The sequence below is a fragment of the Gossypium hirsutum genome, chromosome D05 (genome assembly GCF_007990345.1).
Source record: "Gossypium hirsutum isolate 1008001.06 chromosome D05, Gossypium_hirsutum_v2.1, whole genome shotgun sequence".
In the NCBI taxonomy this organism is placed as follows: Eukaryota; Viridiplantae; Streptophyta; class Magnoliopsida; order Malvales; family Malvaceae; genus Gossypium; species Gossypium hirsutum.
This window is the reverse complement of record NC_053441.1, coordinates 30,941,916-30,966,400: the sequence shown is the minus strand read 5'-3', so window position 1 is coordinate 30,966,400 and position 24,485 is coordinate 30,941,916. Positions and strand designations below refer to the sequence as shown.

The window sequence follows — 24,485 nt, the reverse complement described above, 5'->3', positions numbered from 1 at the left end:
ATTTTTTCAAAAAAAATTAACTGAACCAAAATATTTTAGTTAATCGGATTAATCAAAATTTATATGGTTTTTTTTGTTAAAACAAGTATAAAACATATAAAAAAATGATAATGTTCATTTGACCGAATTAACTGAATTAGTAATAGCCTAATACATATAATATAATATATAATATTATTTATTAAATTTGGTTAATTACCCGGTTTCAAACTGAATTAACCATTAACCAAAATTCCAAAAAATCTTTAACCGACCTCCAACCGAACTAGATCGACTAACCAACCAATTAACCGAATTAGACTGGTTCGGTTGATTAATTCAAGTTTAACCGAAATTTGAACACCCCTACCCCTACATATGGTTTTAGGTTTAAATTTATCCTTTAAGTTGAAATTGAAAATAATTTAATTTGTGTAATAATACAATATTTATATTTTTATATAATAATTGTTGTAAAATCAATTAGCATATTAGTGAAATATGCTGTTTTAATTATTTAAACAATTATTTTTTAATTATATAAAATTATTATCATATTAATAAAAATATAAGTATATGTCTATAAACAACTCAATTTTTATAAAATTAAAAGGAATATTGAAAAGAAAGATAAAGACACAACTTCCCCCTTAACTGGGTGGTTCTATTATGTTAGACATACATTCCAAATGCACCATTATAACATTTCTAACTTAACTATAAGACAAAACACTTATACATAATTTTGTAATGCGTATGCTTAAATCATATATTTTTAGTTTTTTTCCTTTTTTTTATTAATCACTTTTCTTTTTCAAACTGTACTCTATTTTAATTATTTTTATTAATAATTTTGTTGGTAAGATTTAAAGTAGAGGTGCTTATGGTATTGTTATTATTATTATTATTATTATTATTATATTTGAGTCAGTCAATTTTATTATCTAAACTAAAATATTGAAAAAATTTATTTTATATTTATAATTAAATTTTAATAAATGTATTAATTTTAGTGTTAAAATTTTAATTCAAGGCAGACCGATACAAAATGAAAATCAATTTATCCAAGGCCAATCCGAATGGGCTAGGCCTACTGGAATAGGCGGTGTTGAGAAAAACGTTGACTTACTTACCTTTCTCTCTATAATTTACTCTCTTTCAAATTTCTTCCCACATAAAATAATAAATTTGACAATTCATGTATTCTTGGTGTTATAATCAGGCCCAGCCTTGGGGTCTCTGCCCAGGATCTAAGGTTGAAATGGGTCTAAAATATTATTTTTTTAGTTTTTAAGGGGTTCTTTTTTTAATTTTTAAGGGTTCAAAAACCTTTTTTACTAACTTTTAAAGGATCTAAAAAAAATTTTCTCTAACTTTTAAGGAATCTAAAACCCATTTTATTGTTTTACCTAGGGCCCAAAAATATTAAGAACGAACCTGATTATAACCAGGAGTTGAGAGATTTTATATTAATATAACTTTTTACACAACATTAAAATGTTAGTTTCATATTGAGTTTTAAAAAATTTGTGTAATCCTAGAACTGTTTAAAGGTTAGTTATTTCTCAGTTTGAAATATACGAGAGTTTGGATAAAAATATGATATGCAAACATTAGGTTTACGTAAAAATTGTAACATTTTTATTCGGGCCAGCTTTGAATAAAATAATTTCAATCTAGGTCCATTCCAACTTGGTTATATATATTGATTTTCAGTGTAGTAAAAGAGTTACACAAGTATGAAGTCATTTGTTTTTAACGTATAATAAAATAATTGAAAATAACATTTGGTTTCATCTTAAATCCAATTTTAATTTTTTTAATAGATAAAAGAGCGGTGAATAACACTCGATTCGATTCGAAAAAATCGAAATTTCTTTTTAAATTTTGAGTTAATTGAATTGAGTTATTTAATTTATTTGATTTTTTCGAGTCAATTTGAATAAGTAATTTGAGTTTTGATTTCGAGTTGAGTTGATTTTTACAATTCGAATAACAGATTGGTGTAAATACCCCTTTGGTCATTGTCAATTTTGAAAATTAGCCAATTGGTCTCTATCTCAACAAAAATTACAAAAAAGTAAAATAAAAATAATTTTTAAAAATCAAAATATTTATAAAATTCCAAAATTTATATATTTTTTAAAAAATCATTAAAATTTAAAAAAAATTCTAAAGAATATTAAGAAAGTTAAAAATTTTAAAATTTTTTAAAATAATAATTTTGGGACCTAAATAAGTTAATTAATAATTTAAGTTTATCATACTAAAGTATCTTATTTTTTATTATTATTTTGCTTTGAAAAGGTTTTCAAATATATATAGTTTCAAATTTATGTACTCTAACATGGAATTAGTTATACTGTAACAAAAATTTAATTTTAAAAAAAATTCAAATTGAGTTAAATGATAAAATAGGACTTGTCAACTCAATTAACTCAAAATTTTTTCACTCCATTCGATCGAACGCTCCTAAGATAAAATATTAATTTTTAAATATATCAATATAGTTAAAGAATTATAAATAAAAACTAACTCTATTATCTTTAAATCAAAACCTTAATGGGCTGTTTGGTTCACCTGAATTGCTAAGTCATTCCAAGTGTATTCAACCCGCCACAACGAAGCAAGTGTTTGGTTGATTGAATGGACATTTAACCAAATAGCTTAATTCGGGGCCAAGCGGTAGACTCTTGTAGTCACCATTCAATACACCCACCTCTAAATGGGTTATTCAGTAATTCCCAGAATAGATTTTTTTTTACCCAATTTACTCATGCAGAAAATCATCTAAAACTCTAAAATAAAACAAAGAAAATCAATTAACATATCCCAAGTGATCATCCAACAAAACAACGTTTTAATTTGAACATTGCAGCAAGTAAGCCATAGTAGAAAAAAATAACAAAATTTTATAACATTTATCTTTAAGAAAGGAGACTCAATCATGTCAATCTCAAACACTCAAACAAAATAGAAAGAAAAGAAACAAGAACCCATCTATAGAAATACCTAAAGGAACTAAATCTGCTTAAATTTTCAAAGTAAGTACCTTGCATCTTTCTTCATCTTTGTTATTGTTTGGTCTTTTTAAGGCAAAAAAGAAAACTATGGTTAGTTGCTCTCTGTGAATTTTTTTGGAATCCAAAATTTCCAAGCATAACAAGTAGATAAGAATTGAAGGGTAAATATTTTATCATTTTAGATAAAATAAAAATGTTGGAATGAAGCAATTTTAAGAACAATTATTGATGAGAAATTTGGGTGAAAGGAAAAGAATTATCGTGAACTGCAAATGGGAAAGAAAGTGATGATGGCTGGTAGGTTTTGGGATTTTGGTGTGCGAGTGGGCTTGGGTATTTGGTGGGTTTTTATAGGTAAACTACACCCAAATTCATTAAACTATTAGTAAATTTATATTTTGGTCATTTAATTTTAAAAAATTATAAAATAATCACTAAATTTAATTAAAGGGTATATTTGTCATTTTAGCATTTAACGTTGTTGGGTTTTTAATATTTTTACAAAAATAAAAACACAATTTAATTTATTAAATGGCATATTCATCATTTAAGTTTTTTTTTTTTGCTATTTTATATCCATTTCCTCTCAACAAAACACATGAATACTATTACAATATTCATTCCATCCTATACAACCAAACCATTGTTATACCTATTCAATTCTATTACAGTCCTATTTCATTCTTATAGAATAACTATTTTATTATAATTATATTCCATTCCAATGAACCAAACGTGCCAGAAGTCCATTGACTTAAAAACCCAAACTCAAACTCAAATCCCAATACTTAAAACTTTAATATCACGTTTGCTTCACTAAATGGGTTAAACGGTAGAATAATTATTACTGCCTTATTATTTAACAGCCTATTTAGTTGAATGGAATGAGCTATTCATTTAGGCCCGAGTCAGTGGGCCCACTACAATGCACATGTTTGGTTCATTGTAATATGTTATTACAACCCAGTCTATTTAGCTTATTATTCCCCAAAAGCATCGAATGTCATTTGTAATAACTAATTTTTATCCGGGCCCAACAACCAGAGACCAAAAACCCAAACAGCAAACCCAAACTATTACCCAGCCCAAATGTAATTACAATAGCCCAAAACTTAGCCCAATACCCAACTAAACCCTACAGCAGCCCAACACCAAATCAAAAAAAAAAGAAAAAAAGAAAAAGAAGAAACCCTAGCCACCTAGGTCTTCTGCCGCCATCGCATCTTCTGACCCTTCTGCTGCCACCACCTCTGGCAATCACCAACTCTGCCACCTACTCCATCAACATCAATCCCTCTGCAAATAAGAAGAAAACACGCAAGAGCAAAAAAGCAAACAGTGTATGGCTAAAAAAAGAAAAAGAGAAAGAAAGGATTGTCATATTGGCTATAAAGCCACAACCGAATGTAATTTTTGGGGAGGATGGAAATAAAAAAAAAGGTTCAAACAGATTAAAAAAAAGAGGTGTTTTCCTTATTTTATTTTATTTTTTATTTCGAAATAAATAAACAAATAGTATAAAAAATGAATAAAGGGGCGAACTTTATTGCCTTGGAAGCCATAGTCGGAGGTTTTCTCCGGTCTTAAGGGCGGTTGAGCCAATGGGTTCACTGAAAGCCCTACCGGCGGCAGTGGAAAATCAGAAAGTCCCTAACTTTTTCTTTTTTTTCTTCATTGTTTTTGAATTCAGAGGGTCTTTGGACTTTTTTAACCCCAAATCGGGGCTTTACTCAGAAAAATGAGCAAAAAGGGGTATTTTTATTTTTTCCGGCCACCGCACACGGCGGCGCCGTCGCCGGCGACCAAAGGCCGGCACGGTGGCCATCGGCCGGAGCAAAGATCGGAAGGAGGAGGGCTTGAGAGAGTTTTTAGTGTTTTTTTTAGGAATGGTTGAAGAATGAAATTTTTAAAAAAAAATTTAACTTATATATATAATTTTTATATTTTATAATTTTTTATATATATATCTTTTTATATTTTTACATTTTATTTATTTATTTATTTACATTTTCATTATTATTTTGAGAGAATGTTTTAATTTTAGTTGTTTATATACTTGTTATCTTGCACGATATTGATTTGTCCTTTTATTTATTTTATTTTATTTTATTGCTACTGCTCGTATTATTTATGCTCACATTATCGTATCCATAATTGTCATTTATTAATGCGACATTTATTCATATATCAAATTTAACATTGCATTAATTTTTACCGAAATTCATAAAAAAGAGAAAATTTTGAAAAATAAAGGCAATACTTGATATTGGGATTTTCGAGAGGATTGAGCCCTAACGTATTGGGTTCCAATTTTCTTCGTTGAATCTAAATAATTGAGAATGCTCTTTAATAAAAAAACATAAATAAAAAGCTTATTATCGGGAATTCAATACGTTATGTCCTAACGTATTGGATATGACACGTTTTCTCGAGATGATGATTTTTCTAAAAAATAATAAAGGCAATATTCAATGTTTAGAATTTTGAGAAATTGTGCCCTAACGTATTGGGCTGCGATTTCTTCATCTGACTTAAACAGTTGAATATTCTTTTGAATTTTATTGCATGAGTTTTTTAAAGACAAGCTCATTTTTGAAGATGTAAAATATCATGCCTTAACTCATTGGGTATGACATTTTCTCGCTCTGAAATGAGATGGTCTTAACATATAATTTGATTTATACAAGTTTTTAATACAAGGACCGTATTTCGATTCTCTTTAAAGTTTTCAATGCTCGACACTAAGACATTAATTAATCAACTAGGTACCAATTTTGGGCGTTACGAGGGTGCTAATCCTTCCTCGTACGTAACCGACTCCCGAACCCGTTTTTCTAAATTTCGTGGACCAAAATCGTCAATTTAATAAAGCTAAATTGTTTATTAAAAACAACCACTTTTCAAGGTGGCCCGATCACACCTTATCAAAAAGGATTGGTGGCGATTCTTGTGTTCGTTTTCGTTTTTAAAATCCAAGTCGACCCCGTTTTATCAAAAAAATGGTGTCAACAGCTTGGCGACTCCACTGGAGACCAAAATAAGAGAGTCAAGTCGTAAAGTGATTAATTTTTGTCTTTTTTTGTCGAAAGTTGAAATTTTGGTTTTTAACATATAATCCTCTCATTGCTTTTGGGTATTGTTTTTTTAGCCATTTTTATTGCATTTGAATTTGTTTTGAGGGAAAAATGTAGTTTTTGAGTGACTGTTTAAGCTTGAAAATATCTACTTGTTAATGTAGATCTTTTCTTGGTTTTTTGGTACTTCAATTTTAGTAAAACAAAAATAGGAATTAACTGGTTTCTATTTGATTATTTGGTGACAAATTAGTCCTTTTTAATATCTAATTTCATTGTTTTAAGCTTGAAAGTATCTAATTGTTTGTATAGATTTTTTTTTCCTTTTTAATCTATTTTTAGTAAAATAAAATGGGGGTTTACTTTTTTTTTTCCCTTCTGATTAGGCTTTTCAGTTTGTTTCTTTGGTGACAAAATAGCCTTTTTTGAAAAGGAAAAAAAAGCTTGAAAATGTTGAAATCAACATTAGTTGAGCCTTTGTTTCAATTTATGATCTGGGTTTTGCTTAGCTCATTCTGGGTGATTAACTTGAAATTTCCTTGTTATTGATCTTTTTAATGTTCTCTTGTAGAATTTGAGTTGTTTAACTTAGCTTTATCCTATAAGTTATTACTCTGACATGCACATTGCACAAAATAAATTTTCAATCCATGCTTCATAGTGTTTTGCATCAATGTGCTAAAGATATCATCGAATGGATTTTTTTTTATTCAGGCTAATGGTTGGCATAAATATATTTATCTTCGAATTTGGCATGAAGTGCAAATTTACTGGTTTTAGTTACTTTTGAAGTTTTCATAACATACTAGTTTTCTGTTTCTTTCTTTCATAGGGCTTCTCAGTTTGCTGCAAGATTAAGTTATTATGTATCAAATCTGTAATCGTAATTATGTTTGTCTCGTCTAAGACTAAACAAGTCCTTTGTGATCTTTAGATGTTTGTTGGATCTAAGACTAAAATAACCGAATAATTAATGTTATCTTCCTATGCATGTTCTTTTTAACATGGATTTATGTTTAATGTTTAAAGCTTACACCATGTTTAATGTTTCCTATACTATCAACTATTGTCAAATCTTAGCTCAAATAAGTTCTCTGCTCTTTTTCTGAAGCCAAATTGATTTATGCATAAAGTTTCAAGGCTAATTGCATTTTTAAGCAAAACATATACAAAAGTTCATGTACTACTAATGTTTTGATCTACCTCCTTTATTAGCATTTATGGATGAATTTATTATTTTACTTTAATTGCTTTGCTGAAATAGTTGTCTCATGTTTAGAGACATATATCATATCTTCCTTTGGCACACATTTGTGAACGAGGTTATCAGGTTACTTTATCAAGCAAAAAAATCATAATTATACTTAACAATAAAATATTGGGAAAAGCCCACATACGACGAAGATTTTTTGCTACTGTCGAAAAAAGTAGGAGTCCCATTCCTATTAATATTTTAATAGGAATGGGGGTTGGATTCTACCAGGGGTATGAGAATAAACCTAAACATCTTCCCGCTTATATAAGATCTTTGATTGGTTCTATGTTTTTCCTTAAAATGTTTTTGGCCCACTTTTGGATTGCATACTTTAAGCTGCTGAGTCAATGAAACCCTATACTTCTTGCTTAATGTAAATTCTAGAAAAAAAACTTTATCTACGATTATTTAGATGTTCATCATTAATTTTGTGAATCCTACTTTCTCCTGTTTGGAACTTTAAACTGGATGAGGGTCAACTTCTATTTAAGAGCTAACTGGTCTTAACAAAATCTATTGAAGCTTTTTCTTATTTCTTTGTTGAAGATGTCATGTTTACAAATCCACATTACTTATAACTGTTCTAATTTATCTAAGAACTCCGTCTTATCAAAGGCATTAGTCTTACCAATTTTCTCCTCTCTCTATCCTTGGCTGAAATTTTTTTACAGAGCACTCCTTTTTCTCTTTGGTTGAAATGTAATAAATTTTGAACTTAAAGATTAAGACATATTGCAGTCAATACCTTTTATTTATTTGCAGTCATGGAAGTAAAAATGTGAAAATGGGCCATCTTAATCTAGTTTATACAAACATACACTAGTTATAAGTTGAAAATCAGTAACTCTTTTTGACATTTTTCTTTTCAGAGTCGAGGCTATGCACTTTTGGGTATTTATGCTACGCCAACTTAATCTAGTTTTGTTCTTCTAATGGGCCATCTTGCTCATTTTTTGTAATGTACAATGACCATTTTGTTTATTTTTCAAACAGAGAGATTGAAATGCAATTCAATATATAAGACAATAACTTGTATAATATTTTTACCATTGGTAATTCATTTTACAACTAGTGGGTTTAATTTGTTAATAATTATATGGTAATTTCCTGGGTATATATTTTGTGAAAGAAATATTAATTTACATTTATCTTGTCTTTTTTCTTCTTTTTATATAGTAATATGTATCTTAGTTGCTAAGTTTTAAATCTTAAATAAAAATTGAATCTTTTAATTAGCCCTAAGACTGAAGGCCATTCCCGGCGCTGATAATTAACGTAACCCAATCAATTTCATGGGCTATTGGAACGTTGGAGTTTATAATTTTTGGTTATTTTAATTTTTTTTTATTTATTTACATTATCTTTAAATATTTTAAAGTAATTTAGTATCTTTAAATATAATTTTTAATACAGCTGTAATTTTTTTCAAGACATTATTATTTGCTAAATAAAGAGTCGGTTTTGTTGAATGAAATTTGATAAAGAAATGAATTTAATGTTTTTTACTTGAAAAGATATTTGTAATTTCTATTTTGTGCTTTGCAAAGATTCTTAATATGTATTGTTCATTTTTCTTTGGTAGTATACTATTGCTTCCTCTTCTTCTTTGGCTTGCTTGATTGTTTCTGTCACTCACAGCTGAGCCTCTTGTATTCACTGAATCGCTGTAAGTTCTTTTGCAATTAAATTCTTTGATTTTGTTTTACTGTTATTAAGATTGGTATTGAAGAAATGTGACTCTTTTACTATGATTTGAAGATATGTGACACTTTAATATCTTGTAGTAATGACTCGTCTGCGTTTAACAGTACAAAGTGCGAGGCGTAAAAGAATTGGTCTTGCATTGACAATATGGTTGCAAATGTGTACAATTGCGAGTTGGTTCTTAGTTACATTAGGTGTTGTCCATAGCCTACATACTTATAGACCAAGGATTAGATAATATAGTTTAGAATTTTATGTAAAATGAGATTATGTGAAAAGATTTGCATATGCTAGTGACAAGACCTATATTGAACAAGTTAGGATGAATAGAATTATTTTTTTAAAAAACTATGTGAGATGTTACAAATTTTAGGAGGATTGAAGTCGTCAAGGAATATGCTTGTTGATGAACAAGTGACAATTTTTTACATATCATTTTTCACCACCTTAAAAACCGAGTTATCAAGCATCACTTTAATAAGTTCGGGGAAACTATTAACAGATCATTTCACAATGTTTTAAATGATGTCAAACGCTTACAAGACGTGCTATTTAAAAAGGTAGAGCCAATTACAACTAATTCTACAGACCCAAGGTGGAACTGGTTCAAGGTATTGGAGTAAGTTCCATATATAGCTCATACATAATTTAGTTTATTTAGATTTAAATATATTATCCCAACCCGAGGTTTTATACATGTGATGTAGAATTGCTTAGCCGCGTTAGATGGAACCAACATCAATATTTAGGTTCCAAAAGTTGATAAACCTAGATATCGAACGCGAAAAAGTGACATAGCAACAAATATGTTAGGTGTTTGTACACTTGATATGCATTTTGTTTATGTCCTTCCTGGTTAAAAAGATTCTATTGTTGATGGACGGGTTCTTTGAGATGCCATTAGTAGGAGACATGGACTAAAAGTTCATCATGGTAAAGTGCAGAACTAGAGGAATTTGAATTAATTTTTAAGATCGTACTTTTTTGGGAAAATTAACCTTGATAAATAGTTTTTTTTCTTTTTTATAAGTTGTTATTATTTGGTTGATGTTGGTTACACAAACTGTGAGTGATTTCTTGCACCTTTTAAAGGAAAAATATATTATTTGAATAAGGGGTGTCAGGGTTACCAACCAAGTACTCCAGAAGAATTTTTTAATATGAAACATGTTTCAGCGTACAATGTTAGTGAAAGATGATTTGGGTTATTAAAACTTATATGGGGAATACTTGGGAGTTCATCATTCTATCCTATGAGGCTGCACAATAGAATCATTATGGCAAGTTGTTTGCTCCATAATTTTATTCGATCCTATATGAGTCTTGATCCTATTGAAGCGGAGTTAGGAGAAGGATTACCTAGTAATGTGATAGATGACGATGAACCAAATATCATAAATATTCGTCCATCGAATACATGGGCTACTTGGAGGATGAAACTAGCAAATCAAATGTTCAATAAATGGCAAGCATCTAGAAATATTTTAGGTTTATTAAAACATAGTAGAAGGTTAATTTGTTTATGTTATTTCATGTATCTAGTTTACGAAACTTTGGTGTTGTTTGAATTGTCTTTATGTATTGTACTAGACTTGTTGAATTACAACTTCAATTTATTTTCTTTTGATTCGTCGTGTGTTATAATTTTATAAAGTGTCAACCTTCTAATTCATAATATCGTACCTAGTTTTAATTTACGTTTTTTCTTAAGATAGTTATGTTAGGCATTTCACAATCAAGTTCTTCTTCCCAAAATTCTCGAGGAACCAAAAGGAAATAGGTTCCAAAAGAAGATGTTGAGTTGGTTGCCTGTATGGTTGACTTGTACAATGTTGGAACCTATAACGCAGATATGAGATTCAAGGTCGGTTATTTAAATGAGCTGAAAAGAATGTTAGAAAAAGTTTTACCTCATGCTACGTTGAAGGCTAAACCTAATCTTGAATCAAGGATTAGGACATTTAAAAGAGATTGGGAAATCGTTTACAACATGTTCAGTGGAAAAGACAATAGCGAATTTGGTTGGGACAAGCATAGGCAGATGGTTGTTGCTAAAGATGCTGTGTGGAAGTCATATATAAATGTAAGAATTATTTCCTGTCTTTATTATCTTTTTTTGACCAAACTTATATCTAATGTGGATTCATTCTTTTTTTATAGAGTCATAAAGCAGCCGATCAATTTAGACATCGCAATTCCCCTTATTGTAGACCAACTTACTTCCATATATGCAAAAGATCGAGTCACTAAGAAAAATGCTCAAATAGCTGTAAATATTGTTGAGGAAATAGATGCTGAGGATGTAGCTACTGCAAATAACCTTGAAGAAGGAAACAATTACCATGGATGCGAAGATGATGTTTCTTTAGATTAAATGGATGTCTCGGCTACACAATCTCAACCATCGAAGTGCTAAAAAATTGCCTAAGAGAAAGTGCTTTAAAAAAGTGCTAAAAAATTATATCCGATCTTATGTGAAGTAGAAGGCTTAGCTGAGGATGAGCGCTATCGTGTGTTGAGCAAAATTCCAGACCATCCAACACAAATGCTCATTTTCTTTAGTCTTCCTTCTTCTGTAATATTATCCTTTAAATATTATATATATATATATTCTTTCCAAATTTTTGTCTAATTTTTTGTTTATCTTCACTAGCTACGCAAAGCTTGTAATTTCTTATTCTATTTTCTTTTAAAATTTTATTTGTTCAAACATCTTGGATTTCTATTCAGCTGGTGCATAGTAGAACCTAGCCTCCCAAGTGTTATTTATCATATTTTTGCCTTTGTTCAAACATTCGGTTTGGCTTCCCATCGTCTCCCATCGTCCATATGTCCACATTCATTCAAGACGATTTTTGTACATTAGATAAAGTTAAAAAATATTAAAAAAAATAATTTTTTTTAAAAATTTGATATGTGTATCGATGTTTTAATTCTATACTATAGATACCTTTTAGGATTTATAAAAAATAAAACAATTATAAAATAAATATGAATAATTTTAATTCTATTAATCGTATGTGTAAAGGTGCCTTTTTTTAAATGTATGGATATATTCAACTATTTAAAACCTTTAGGCTATAGAATAATTGATACACCTTTTTAATTGGATATATTCGTACATTTGAAAAAACAAGCTTTATACATATGATTAATAAAATTAAAATTATTTTTATTTATTTTATAAAATATTTTTTATTTTGTATTCATCCTAAAAGGTACCGATAGTATTAAAAAATTAATATGCATATCAATTTTTTAAATAAAATTAATTTTTAATATTTTTTAAACTTTATATAGTTTAGAAAAATCATCTTGAATGTATATGGACAATCATCTGTCTAGATTCATTTTGGACTTAACTTTTAAATTATTTTTTTAGTTTTTAATTTTTTGAACTTTATTTAATATTTTATGAATTTTAATAATGTTTTACAAATTTATTATTTTTTATAAAATATATATTTTTTATTTTTTTAAAAAAATTAAGCTTTGAAATGAATGAACCTAAACAATTCTAGTAGAAAAATTAAATATTCCTTTTAATATTTTTTTCAAAAAATTTGATTTTTTGCTGACATGACAGTTGATGTGGCATTGCCACATCAACAATTGTTGTTGACATGGAGCACTACAACAATGTTGTTAACGATCATACCAACACCGTAACGATCAACGTTGGTCAAATGGCTTATTTGGCCCATTTTGTTAGTTCAAGGGCTCAATTGGGTGCAAAAAGATAACAGGGGCCTAATTGGTTTTTTTTTTTAAAGTTTGAGGCTTTTTATACCATTATTTTTAATATTTTTATAATGAATTTCAAATAAAATTAAAATTAAAAGTAATACGATATACTAAATTGAAGAAATAAGATAATTACGTGAAAACATTTTAAAGGAAATAAAGTTATAAGTACCTTAATTTGAATTTTTTTTTCCAACTAAATTGCCTCTACCACTTGATTTCACCCCTCTCGATGATCTCATAATCAGCAACATTCACCCAATTCCATATTAAGTATTGGTTCCTACACTGTATTGCTAATACTTGTCATACTACAACTCTCGACAACTTGGTCAATAATTCCACATTTGTAGCAGAAAATAAGAGGTCTCTCATATTTTATAATCACCACTCAATGAGAGCCATCATGGTTCATGCCCTTCAAAATAGCTTTCCTCAAAGGCTTCGAGATGTTAATCACCACCCTAAGCTGAATATACTCACTCCATCCCCTTGGAACTGTTGCTGCCAATTAATTGCCAAATTCATCCAATGCCTCTCCCAGTTTATTGCTACCTCCTTACTCATCCAACCCAATGGAATCTCAAATATGAATCCAAAAAGCAGCTTTAGTAAAAATCATAGTCATTAGGACCAAACACTACATTGAATTTGTTGGGAACTTTAATTGTTTGTGTGTTTCTGTGATGTTGGAAAAATTCGATTTGGAAACAATTTTTTTGCACAACAAAAAATTAATTTTTTTGAAAACCAAATCAGTTTGTAATATTTATAGTGATAAACTTCTTACCAAAATCGCACTTGTGTTTTTAGCTAGACGGATCCTTGTCATTCTTGGCTTTCAATCGAATGACCTTCTCCTCTATCGTCGTACCACGAACTGTTTCAAGTGTGGGCTCGAACGATTCGAATCAAACACAGAATAAGAAATAATTTTCTTTTCTTTCAATGTAAAAATGAAATATCTCTTCTCAATAGAAACCGATAGAATTGTCATTCGAAAAAATAGGTTTAATACTTAGAGAATAAAACTCTCTCTATTTTCAGGCAAAGTAACAATATCTTAAAGTTCTGTATTTTGCCTTACTAGTGCCATCTATTTATAGGAAGAAGAAGTAAAACCCTTGTTGAATTATAGAAGGTTATTTCAACTAGAAAAACGAACTCCTAATCTAAGTAGAAGTATAGGGGGCGACAACCCTAATTAATAACACTAGGGTTTATCGTCTTTCCCTTTAACCTGAAGGGCTTTTGAACCTCTCCATATCGGTTCCAATTACAAGTACTTCATGGACTTTTAACCTAATACTTTATAATTCGATAAAACCTAATATTTGTTTTTCTATTTCCCAAAATAAACATATCAATTTATTTTTAATTAAATAATCTTCTCAACCCAATTCTAATTTTGTTAAAATCATGACAACTTTATAGTAAAAGAACATATGAAAAAATATATTTAATATTTCTACATTCAACGGGTTTACTATGACTACATGATTTATTTCTATTTTCGAATTTCATTTAAATCGAAAAACATAAATTCTTTCCAGGTCCTTTTCATTTTTTATTTTCATTTTGGAGAAAAATATATTCATTTCCAAATAATTTCATTTCTCCATTTTCATTTTCACCATTTCTATCCATTTTTGTTCGTTTGATTCAACATACAATTCATTTCTGGGTTCAATGAGCTAGCAGAGGGACCAGTTGGACATATGCGATTAGGGCTCAAATGATTTGTAATTAAGTTTTAAATTTTCGCCTAGTAATTATAAACTCATTTTGTCACAAAGTCATTCCATTATAGTATCGTGACTAAGCTCTCCCTAACAACATACCATTATGAAAGCAACCCGATCAGTGCTCGTCCAATGAGCTTGTCATAAGTGTGTTACCCTCATAGGATATCTTTAATCTCTTTGGGATAATATTTGTTCTCCTAATATGATCTTATTTTATCTCATTGTAATCATTACATCTTCCTTCATGAAAAGTAAGTTACTATCAAATAGTAATCAAGTCATTCATCACAAAGACGAACGACTCGTGGCCATGTTTACTTTTCATCAACCATGTAATGCCAATGAAAGGATATCATTCACCCATGTTTCGGGCTATGAATTTCACTGTTGTGAACGACACTACATACTCAAGAATTCGTATACCCAACGCACTAACTTTCAGTTCCTTGTCTATTTGAACTCAGGATTTTACTTATGTAACGTCTTTAACTTGACCCGATTCATCATGTTCAGATATCAGGTGTTACTACACAATATACTTAATAAAATTAAAAACAGTAGACAAACACTCTTTACTTCAAACCTTATTCTTATCACTTCTTTTAAAGACTTAATTTCAAATAAACAAAAGTAAGTATTTAGAATTGAATTATTACATCACATTTAGTACAACACATAGATTTACTAAAGACAGACTCTTAGGACGTAACCCTACAATATGCCACTTTTGCACTGTATGCATGATAATCCGCTTCGTCGCTACCTTGGTGAACTCTTGGCATAGTCCCTCTTAGCGCATTCTCTTAACACATCACTTGAAACAATAACAAGCATTGTAAGCTCAAGAGAACTTAGTGAGAGTTAATACAAAATACCTTGGCAAATAATATTTGAAGAGCATCTGTATGCCAACTACCCTTTTTAACCACTCACTTTTGTTTGGGCGGATACTATCGCAATTTCAAGCTTACACTTACACGCCAACTACTATTCTCTTAATAGTACCTATTCTCTCTTAACTACCTAACTAACTTAAAATCCTTCTAGGCATTACCTTAATCTCTTCTGTTTCTTAGAACCATACAAGTACTTTTCAAAGAATATCTCTTTAGAACCTGCTACATACAGACCATCTCTTCATACGTACATTGATTTCAAAATGGTTGATCACATATATTGTTCACTGGCTGATACATACACATTTGACGGATACTCACACAGATTAAAATACTATCAGCTTACTAGTCAAATCATTTTCTCGTTTGATACCATACAAGATCACACTGATAAGGAATTATATATATCATCCAAATGAATTTCACACAATTTTATTTCAGAACCCTAGATACTCAGAAATACGATGATTCAGATTCCATAAGATTTCAGAAGAATACATGATATTGTTCAGATATGGCAGATACCAGATAACTCTGATTTGACCCTGTAGAGTATAGACAAACTTAGACTAAGGGATACTTATCTCATTCACAACTACAAACACGCCCAAATTCCAAACTAACTTGTTATTATGGCGGATACCCTTTCCGAACATACAGATACGCACTTCTTTTCAAGAAATTCCCTTAAAATTTATTCAATTATATCACATATCTTATTCAACTACCTTAGCTCCAGACGTATCTTAACCTTATCATAGCAGTACAGAGCAATCAAAATTTATCCAGAACTTACCATAAGAGCAAAAATCATATTCTACCAGACAGACTTCACAAAGTATGCCACAAGGGCAACATACAAAATCACGTGTTTAATGTCCCGACAGACTTTCACAGAATGTGCCATGGGTTTCTCCCTTATGGACTTATGCATAAATTCATGTATTGTGATTTGTCCGTTCGATCTACACATTATCGAAGGCTACACCATGAACATTCATACATTCACATATTACAAGGGCTTCGACAAAAAATTAAATTACAAGGGTTCAATCAATTGCACTTTTCAACTATGAGTTCAATTGATTTTTTTAATTATTTTACATGGACATTTTTAGTACTTAAGCCGAAATTTTAACAAACAATTTTATTTTATTTTTTACTTTTTAGTATTTTTATTTTAAAATTATTATGATTCAAAATAAAATCAAGTTATATTATTAAGAAGTCAATAAAGCCCAACTTGTTTGGGGTATCATTTTTATCTTGCGTGAATATTATGTGGAGGTCGTATTTCTGATAATGAAACTTAAAAAAACAAGATATGCTACCAAGAAAATTTAAATTTAAAGTCACTTATATAAAAACAAACCACTTAATAAAAGAAGTTAAACTTAGAACCAATACATTAATTAATTAAAAATTGCTTTTTAATAATTATATCTAGTACAATCATTTAAATAGATTTATTTCTGTATTATCTTATATGAATTTTTATAATTTAAAATAATTATTATTACATATAATTTAATAATAATATATAATTTCATAAAATTCTTGATAATAAATTTTCTTATATAAATTTATACAATTTAAAATAATTAATATTAAATATAATTTAATAATGATATATAATTTCATAAAATTCTTGATAATAAATTTTTTATATGAATTTATACAATAGATATTTAATTGAGCTTGAACTGAGAATCAAGCTACAAATTTAAAGTTTAACTCAGGCCTGCTCGGTTACACCCTAAAAAATATCAGTATAACATATAAAGCTTACTTTCAAGCACAAAATTAAAAGAGTGAATTAAAAAAGCCTAGAAATAAATTCTTGGATAACAAAATAAAAATAGCGTTTACGAGGTTGAATTCACATGAACAAAATTCATAAAAGCATAGTCCTTAACAAAAGGACACAAATTTAAAGCATGCCCCATTCATGCATCAGTGAGTAGTTAAGTGACAACATCATCATCACCATTTAAGGACGGGCATTGCAGTTACCCAATTCTTGGACCACTTCCTCCATTGATGGTCTTTCTATAGGACATTCATGAGCGCAAAGCCATGCTATTCTTGCTAGTTTAGCCGCTTCGTGTTCAAAGAACCGACTGTGAAGGTTCGAGTCTATGAAATCTTGGTACTTACGAGTTTCAGCTCCTAAACGTACCGAGCTGGTCACCTTTGTTTACCCGAAAGGAGTTGGAGAACGAGTGTCCCGAACGCGTAAACGTCGCTCTTCTCGGTGAAACGACCCGTGTTGGCATATTCGGGTGCAAGATAACCCATGGCAGCACTGGCTTTGAGTGAACCAAAGACAATGTCAATGGTGAGGATGTTGTGTAAGCCGGAATCTGAAAGTAGGGGATTAAACCGGTGGTCGACGAGCACTTTCTCGGCTGATATGTTTTGGTGAACGAGAGTCGGTTTGTTTATTTTGTATTCATGCAAGTATGCTATCCCTGTTGCAACAAACATGTCTAGTTAGCTAATAGGAACCACTTAAAACAAGGCAAAAAAACATAACTAGAGACCAACCTTTGGCTATGCCTTTAACAATGGAAACTCTAGTAGACCAATCTAGGACTGTGCCGTCACCATCCTTTACGTCAAGATACTGTAGCAAATTTCCGTTAGGGATGAAATCATAAACGAGGAAGCACCCACCACGTGCTTTTGAGCAACAAAATCCTCTTAACCGGACTACATTCTCGTGTTTCAACGATGCTAAAACATTCAATCCTTTCAAGAACTCGGAATCATCTGATTTACAACTAGTTTTGCTAATACTTTTAATCACAACAGCTGATCCATCTCTAAGGAACCCTTTATATGTAGCAGCAAAGTTACTTTTTCCCAACAAATTCGACTCCGAAAAGTACTGAGTTGCAGTCTCTATTTCTTCTAAATTGAACCTAAAACTTTGCCAAATTCCACTGTCCATCTAGAGCACAACGAGGAATGCCAAATTCCACTGTCCAAACATTGTATTTTCTTAGCACAACTTGATCAGTATATAAATACAGTAGTTTCAAAATCTTGTGTATCATTCAATAAAATACATCTATGGTATCAATAAAGGAAGGAAGAAAACATCATGAAATACAAACAATATCTTACATGGATCAAATGAGAACTTCTCAATTTTTTCTAGAGTGACATCAAGGACTCGCCCTGGCCCTGTATGGATGGATATATGTTGTGAGATTGTAATGATTTAGATATATGGAACAGCAAACAAAGATGACATGAGCCGATGATTGAGCCGAAGGAAATGAGTAATAAAATGAAGCTTACCAAGGGGACTCATTTCATCTAAACCCTCTGAGTGCACAACTAATGCTCTTTTCATGCCAAACCGTTGTAGTGCTTTGGCCATTTTGAAGACCTACAGTCACAACGCATCTCAGTGATGAATTCAAAGGAGCAAACTATCAAATTACATAACAATGCAAGTACTTTAACATATGTCTTTAACTCTTTCGAGCAACATAGTTAAACATAAGATCACATGTATAGCACCACTCCAGTTTTAATGTGCTCAAGCAACTATGCATGTATTACTATTTTTCCTTAGTAATATCAACAATTACTTTTATTATCAGGGAGGTTAATGGACACAATCGTGGTTACAATATCTACTACTCAACTTCCAAAAGAAAGCATGAGTCGTAATTCTAATAAAATCCTTTTACTACTTCAACGAAAAACTTAAAAGAGAAAAGGCAGAATTGTTTCGACATAAATTCGCCACAAGCATGGGGATGCAAATCATATAAACCAAAGTATGAAGTTTATGCTGTAAATTGGTATAGCCTCAAGACTTTGTATTACATCTCAATTTCGTAATGGACTCAACTAATATGATGCCAAGAGGAGCACCATTGAAAACCTAGCTTGAAGGGCTAGTCTATTCCCAGATATGTAAATAATAAAATTATCTTGGTAAGAGAAAATGAATGAAACAAAGGATCAAGGCCTGGGAATATAAAAGCATGTAGATATCCATATATGTAAATAATAAAATTAAACTATACCCAGATGCATCTCTTTGAAGACGATCTGCACCCCAAGCCAACAACATACGAATGCAATCAAGAGAGCCCCCTCTAGCAGCCAAATGAAGAGGAGTGCTTCCTGGGAAACTGAAAAAAGCAACAAATTTTCAGTCATTTTTCCAAGCAATCATTCTATCCATCTGACAAAAAAAAAACAAAATAAATACAGATACTCATGAATTATCAACTTAACATGAATTATTATTACCCATATCGACCAGTTGATGCACAAACAAGAGCACCATTGTATAACAGGATATGTACGCATTCAAGCTGCTTCCGGCGTGCTGCTAAGTGCAATGGAGTGGCTCCTCTACCATCTCTTATATTCACAAACCGTGCATATCCCCTGATATCAAATCCAACAAAAGATATACATATAAGAACAAATGAAAACAGAGATCTCTATCCAAATGAATCAAAAAAAAGTCAAGCAATCTTGAAAGAAACAAAAGACCACCATGAAACAGCAACAGGGCTGAGCGGATGAAGAAGAAGAAGCAGTCTGCTAATGAGTGATGAAGAAGAAGCAGTAGGAGGGTAAAACTGGGTAGAAGAAATCGGGAGAACTTAATACGCAGCAAAACTGAGCTTTCCTTCCGGAATAGAAATCGGTGGATTTTGAGGATTAGGGTCTGTAATGTATTAGACCCATAATAGTAATACACTGAACCAAAGGATTAAAGGGGATTAAGTGGGGCCACCGATTAAGGGTGTAATGGCTATGCCAATAGATCCAACCAAACATGCTGTAAAAAGTAGAGGAGTTGAAGTTAGGGTAAGGAAAACTCAATTTGATTCGAAAAAAATTAAATTTTGAGTTAATAGAATCGAGTTATTTGAGTTTCGGGTTTAAATCGAGTTGAATTTTACAATTCGAATGATTCGAATAATAGATTGATGTAAATACCCTTTTGATCCCTGTTAAGTTTGAAAATGAACAAATTGGTCTCTCTTAACAAAAAATACAAAAAAAAATTTAGAATAATAATTTTGAGGACCTAAAGAAGTTAATTAATGATTCAAGTTTATCATACTAAAGTAATTTTTATTATTTTGCTTTAAAAAAATTCAAATATATATGGTTTCAAATTTATGTGTTTCAACATGAAATCAGTTATATTGTAATAATATTTTAATTTTTTAATTTAACTTGAACAATTGTACTCAATTTAGAAAAAAATTCAATCAAATTAAGTTGATAAAATAAAACTCATCAACTCAATTAATTGTGGATTCCAACTTTCACCCTTAGTTGAAGCAGGCTTCTTCAAGGGGGGCACTTGCTCAATTCACAAGTATTCATCCGAGTATACCCAACTATCTTCAAAAGCAAAGCTTTTTAGAGTTGGATCAATAAACAATTTATTTACATGAATTTGATTAAATCAATCAATTTTTTAATTTAAATTAAAAAAATTAAAAAATCATAAAAAGAATCAATTCAACTAATTATGTTTTAATTATTATTTTAAACTAATTTTGATTGATTTTGGATTCAACCCCTTGAATAAAATCCATTTGGGTCACATGTAAGTTACACGGTTTCCACTTAAAAGGTAAAAAAAGTAACTTTACAGTTGTAAATCCTTTTGGAATCTGACATCATCAATCTGAGTAAAATTAGTCGATTTCTCTCACTTTCATTCATTGGTCCTCCTTTTAACTTACTCTTTTCTTTATCTTTCTCGTTTGCAATTTTTACCCAAGTGGTCAACAAAATATACATCAAAAGCAGAGAGCTCGGCGGTCTTGTTCCACATTCTCTCTTCTATTTCATCAGTTTCTCCGCTGCTACCATGAGCCTCTCCTTATCCTTCACTCATCCAATCTTAAGCCGCCACGTCTATTCCGCCGTATTTCCTCCTCCCCGTTTTCTCTTCCTCTCTCCTCTCATCCCCACCACGTCCCGTTTCCCTATTCTCTACCGCGCGCCCCAACGCGCCACCGCACTCTCAGCCACCGCTGTAACCGCCTCTATCTTCCGAGATACCGCTGCTTCCGCCTCTGTCTTTGCTGGCGCTTATGCTCTCGTCTTCACCTTCGATATTCTCACTCAAAAGGAGCTCATTCAGCAGGTTTTTTTTTTAATCTTTTTCTTAAAATCTCTCTTACACTTTATCAGAATTTTTTAATTTCATTTATCGGTTCTTTTTGTTAATTATTTTAACAGAATTTAAGTAGAAAATTGGTGCATATATTATCTGGATTACTTTTTGCCATTTCCTGGCCAATTTTCAGGTGAACATGTTATTTTTTTCTATATTTGAAAGATAATTTAAAAAAAAAACTGGGTTGCATTATTTTATTAATTAAATTGATTAATATTATAGCTGATATATATATTTTTAATTTTAAAAAATAGCAACGCCGATGAAGCTCGTTACTTTGCATCTCTGGTTCCACTTTTCAATTGCTTAAGGCTTGTAATTCATGGTCTCTCTTTGACTGATGATCAAAGCTTGATCAAATCTGTTACTCGAGAAGGAAATCCCAAGTAATTTTTCTATCACCATAATATCGATTTTTTACTCCAATTTGATTGTTTTATTTTTCATTCGAATAGTATGTTAGCTTATTTTATTTTATTTTTAATTAGTATTCATTAAAAAATTTAATTTGCACTCATTTTTAATAAATAAAAAAGCTTAGTCGAGACCTCAAATCAAGCAGAGATTAGTGTAGAGATCCTTCAGCAGCTTACTACTGTGTGAATTAATTAAATTAAAAGGGGAGAGATGTAGCGTAAAAAATTAAAAGTAATTTTAGATACGTTGGTAATTATTTATATTATTAATATTTTAATGATTTAACTGTTAAATGTATCAACATAATTGTATTTACAATGCATGTAAATTAAAAATACTTTATACATTAATACATATTTAATGGTTAATTTTTTTACATAAAATAAATAATTAAAAGTTTTAAATTTATATCAAATTTAAGATGCATTAATGACTATGAACTATAATGATAGTGTCATTAAAATATTATACATTGATCTTTTTAACATAAATAAATTCCAAATCTAAGAATAGGTATGGATTGAAGTGGGGGCAGAGAGCAGAGATGGTCTTAGTTGTCTCGGTCCCACCCTTGGTATTAATGTTGAAAACAAGTAGGTCAGTTTTATACCAATCGTTCCACACTTATTTACTAATAATTCTTAATTTCATATCCTAAAAATATATAATATAGCCGTACTGGAAAACCACAAAAGATACATAGGACATGGAAGCAGTAATTTTAAATGGCGTGGATTGGATTTATCATTCTTTCACACATTTTAGGTTTTTTCAATGTACATAACTAGTATTTGTAGAATTGTTAAGTCTGAAATGAAACCCCTTCCCCCGACATATATATTAACTTAAAAAAGGAAAGCAGCTAGGGCAGGCATTTCTACACTAAAATCCCACTTATATTGGTTTGATTGTGCAAATTCAAATTTAATCTTCAAATGGGTTATTGTGTTTTTACTAAAACTGCAGGGAATTGCTTAGGGGGCCTTTGTATTATGTTGCGATGTTGATGTTATGTGCTCTTGTGTTTTGGCGTGAATCCCCCGTGGGTGTCATCTGCTTGGCAATGATGTGCGGCGGAGATGGTATCGAATCTCTTTTTCCTTTATTATTAGTAGTAAGGAGTGTGGTAAAACCCACGTTGTCCTTGATGCATTTATTGACTGAAATTATTAATGCCATTTTTTACTTTTGTTACGGAAGAGGAACAGAAATATTAAAAACTTATAGAAAGGAGTGTGGTGGACAGGTGTTGCAGACATAATTGGAAGAAAATATGGGTCGTCCAAGATTCCTTATAATCAAAGTAAGAGTTGGGTTGGCAGCATTTCCATGTTTGTTTCAGGATTCATCATTTCTATTGGGTGAGTTCCATTAATTTCCTACAATTTAATATTATATAAATTGCAATTTTGATCTTTCTTTAAAATTAATATTTCAATTAAAGCCTCTTAGTTAAATAATGGCTATTTTAAAATTTATTAATTCAATTTAAGCCTTTTTAAGATAAAACATTTAATACAAAATTTTATAATATTATCTCAATTTCCAAAACAAAATAATTGGTTCCATATAAGTATATTTTATTTTATTACAAATTTTTCATGAATTTAAAAACATTATATCTCTAAACTAATGTTGCATTGACTATGAGTGTCAGGTTAATTGCACTTTTGATTATGGTACTAGGGAATAAAATAAATTTATATGTTAATTGTACGTAAAAATTAAATTAAATCAAATCAAGTTTTTATATATTGAATAAGAAATCATATGGTATATATATTCCAAAGTTTTGTCCAAATATTAATGCTAATAAAAGTTTGTGTTGGTGAATGAATGTAGGATGCTGTACTACTACTCAGCTCTGGGTTATTTACAATTGGATTGGGGATATACACTGCATAGGGTTGCTTTCATTTCTCTAGTGGCAACTGTGGTTGAATCTCTTCCAATTTCCATGCTAATAGATGATAATATTTCTGTTCCTCTTGCTTCCATGCTTGCTGCCTATTTAACTTTTGGTCACTAATTTCTTCCTGGCTAATCTACTTTTATATTCATTTTATTTCTTTTACTTTTTTAGAAAATAAGATTATCGTACTCGAGTTTAGATATGTTAAGTGTAAGAGCCCAATTTTACTCGGACCCAATAATAAAAACAACAAAAAATAATAATAGTCCATTTACAAGGCTCAAGAGCCCAAAAAAATAAAAATTATTACAAGCCCAAATACAAATAGAGACCCAATGGCCCAAAATCCTAATCTTTCAGTAGAAACCCTAGTTGCCCTAGCCCCTGCCGCGCCGCTCCCCGACATGTTAGCAGACGCGACGTTCGAAACCTTCCCCCTTACACCAAAACGGCAGTAGCAACTAGGGGTGTTCATTCGGTTAACCGACCTGAAATAACATTAACCGAATTAATCGACCTTTCAAAATTTTTTACCGTTAACCGAACCGAAATTTTTTC

General features: G+C 30.5%; 2 protein-coding genes across 2 annotated transcripts; one reads left to right on the top strand and one right to left on the bottom strand.

Moving 5' to 3' along the window:
- Window positions 1–17,223: 17,223 nt before the first annotated feature.
- Window positions 17,224–19,770, bottom strand: LOC107935283 (probable serine/threonine-protein kinase At1g01540). The gene is made up of 6 exons (XM_041094673.1): window positions 19,696–19,770; window positions 19,467–19,574; window positions 18,727–18,817; window positions 18,550–18,609; window positions 17,968–18,403; window positions 17,224–17,891 (listed from the first exon to the last, which is right to left on the bottom strand). The coding sequence occupies exons 5-6, from the start codon at window positions 18,371–18,373 to the stop codon at window positions 17,608–17,610; spliced, it is 690 nt and encodes a 229-aa protein (XP_040950607.1). The 5' UTR covers window positions 18,374–18,403; window positions 18,550–18,609; window positions 18,727–18,817; window positions 19,467–19,574; window positions 19,696–19,770; the 3' UTR covers window positions 17,224–17,607.
- A 1,412-nt stretch (window positions 19,771–21,182) lies between these two features.
- Window positions 21,183–24,080, top strand: LOC107904176 (probable phytol kinase 1, chloroplastic). The gene is made up of 6 exons (XM_016830449.2): window positions 21,183–21,565; window positions 21,661–21,728; window positions 21,853–21,984; window positions 22,982–23,097; window positions 23,262–23,376; window positions 23,858–24,080. Exons 1-6 carry the CDS (start codon window positions 21,287–21,289, stop codon window positions 24,042–24,044), a joined length of 897 nt encoding a protein of 298 aa, XP_016685938.1. The 5' UTR covers window positions 21,183–21,286; the 3' UTR covers window positions 24,045–24,080.
- The last annotated feature ends 405 nt before the right edge of the window (window positions 24,081–24,485 follow it).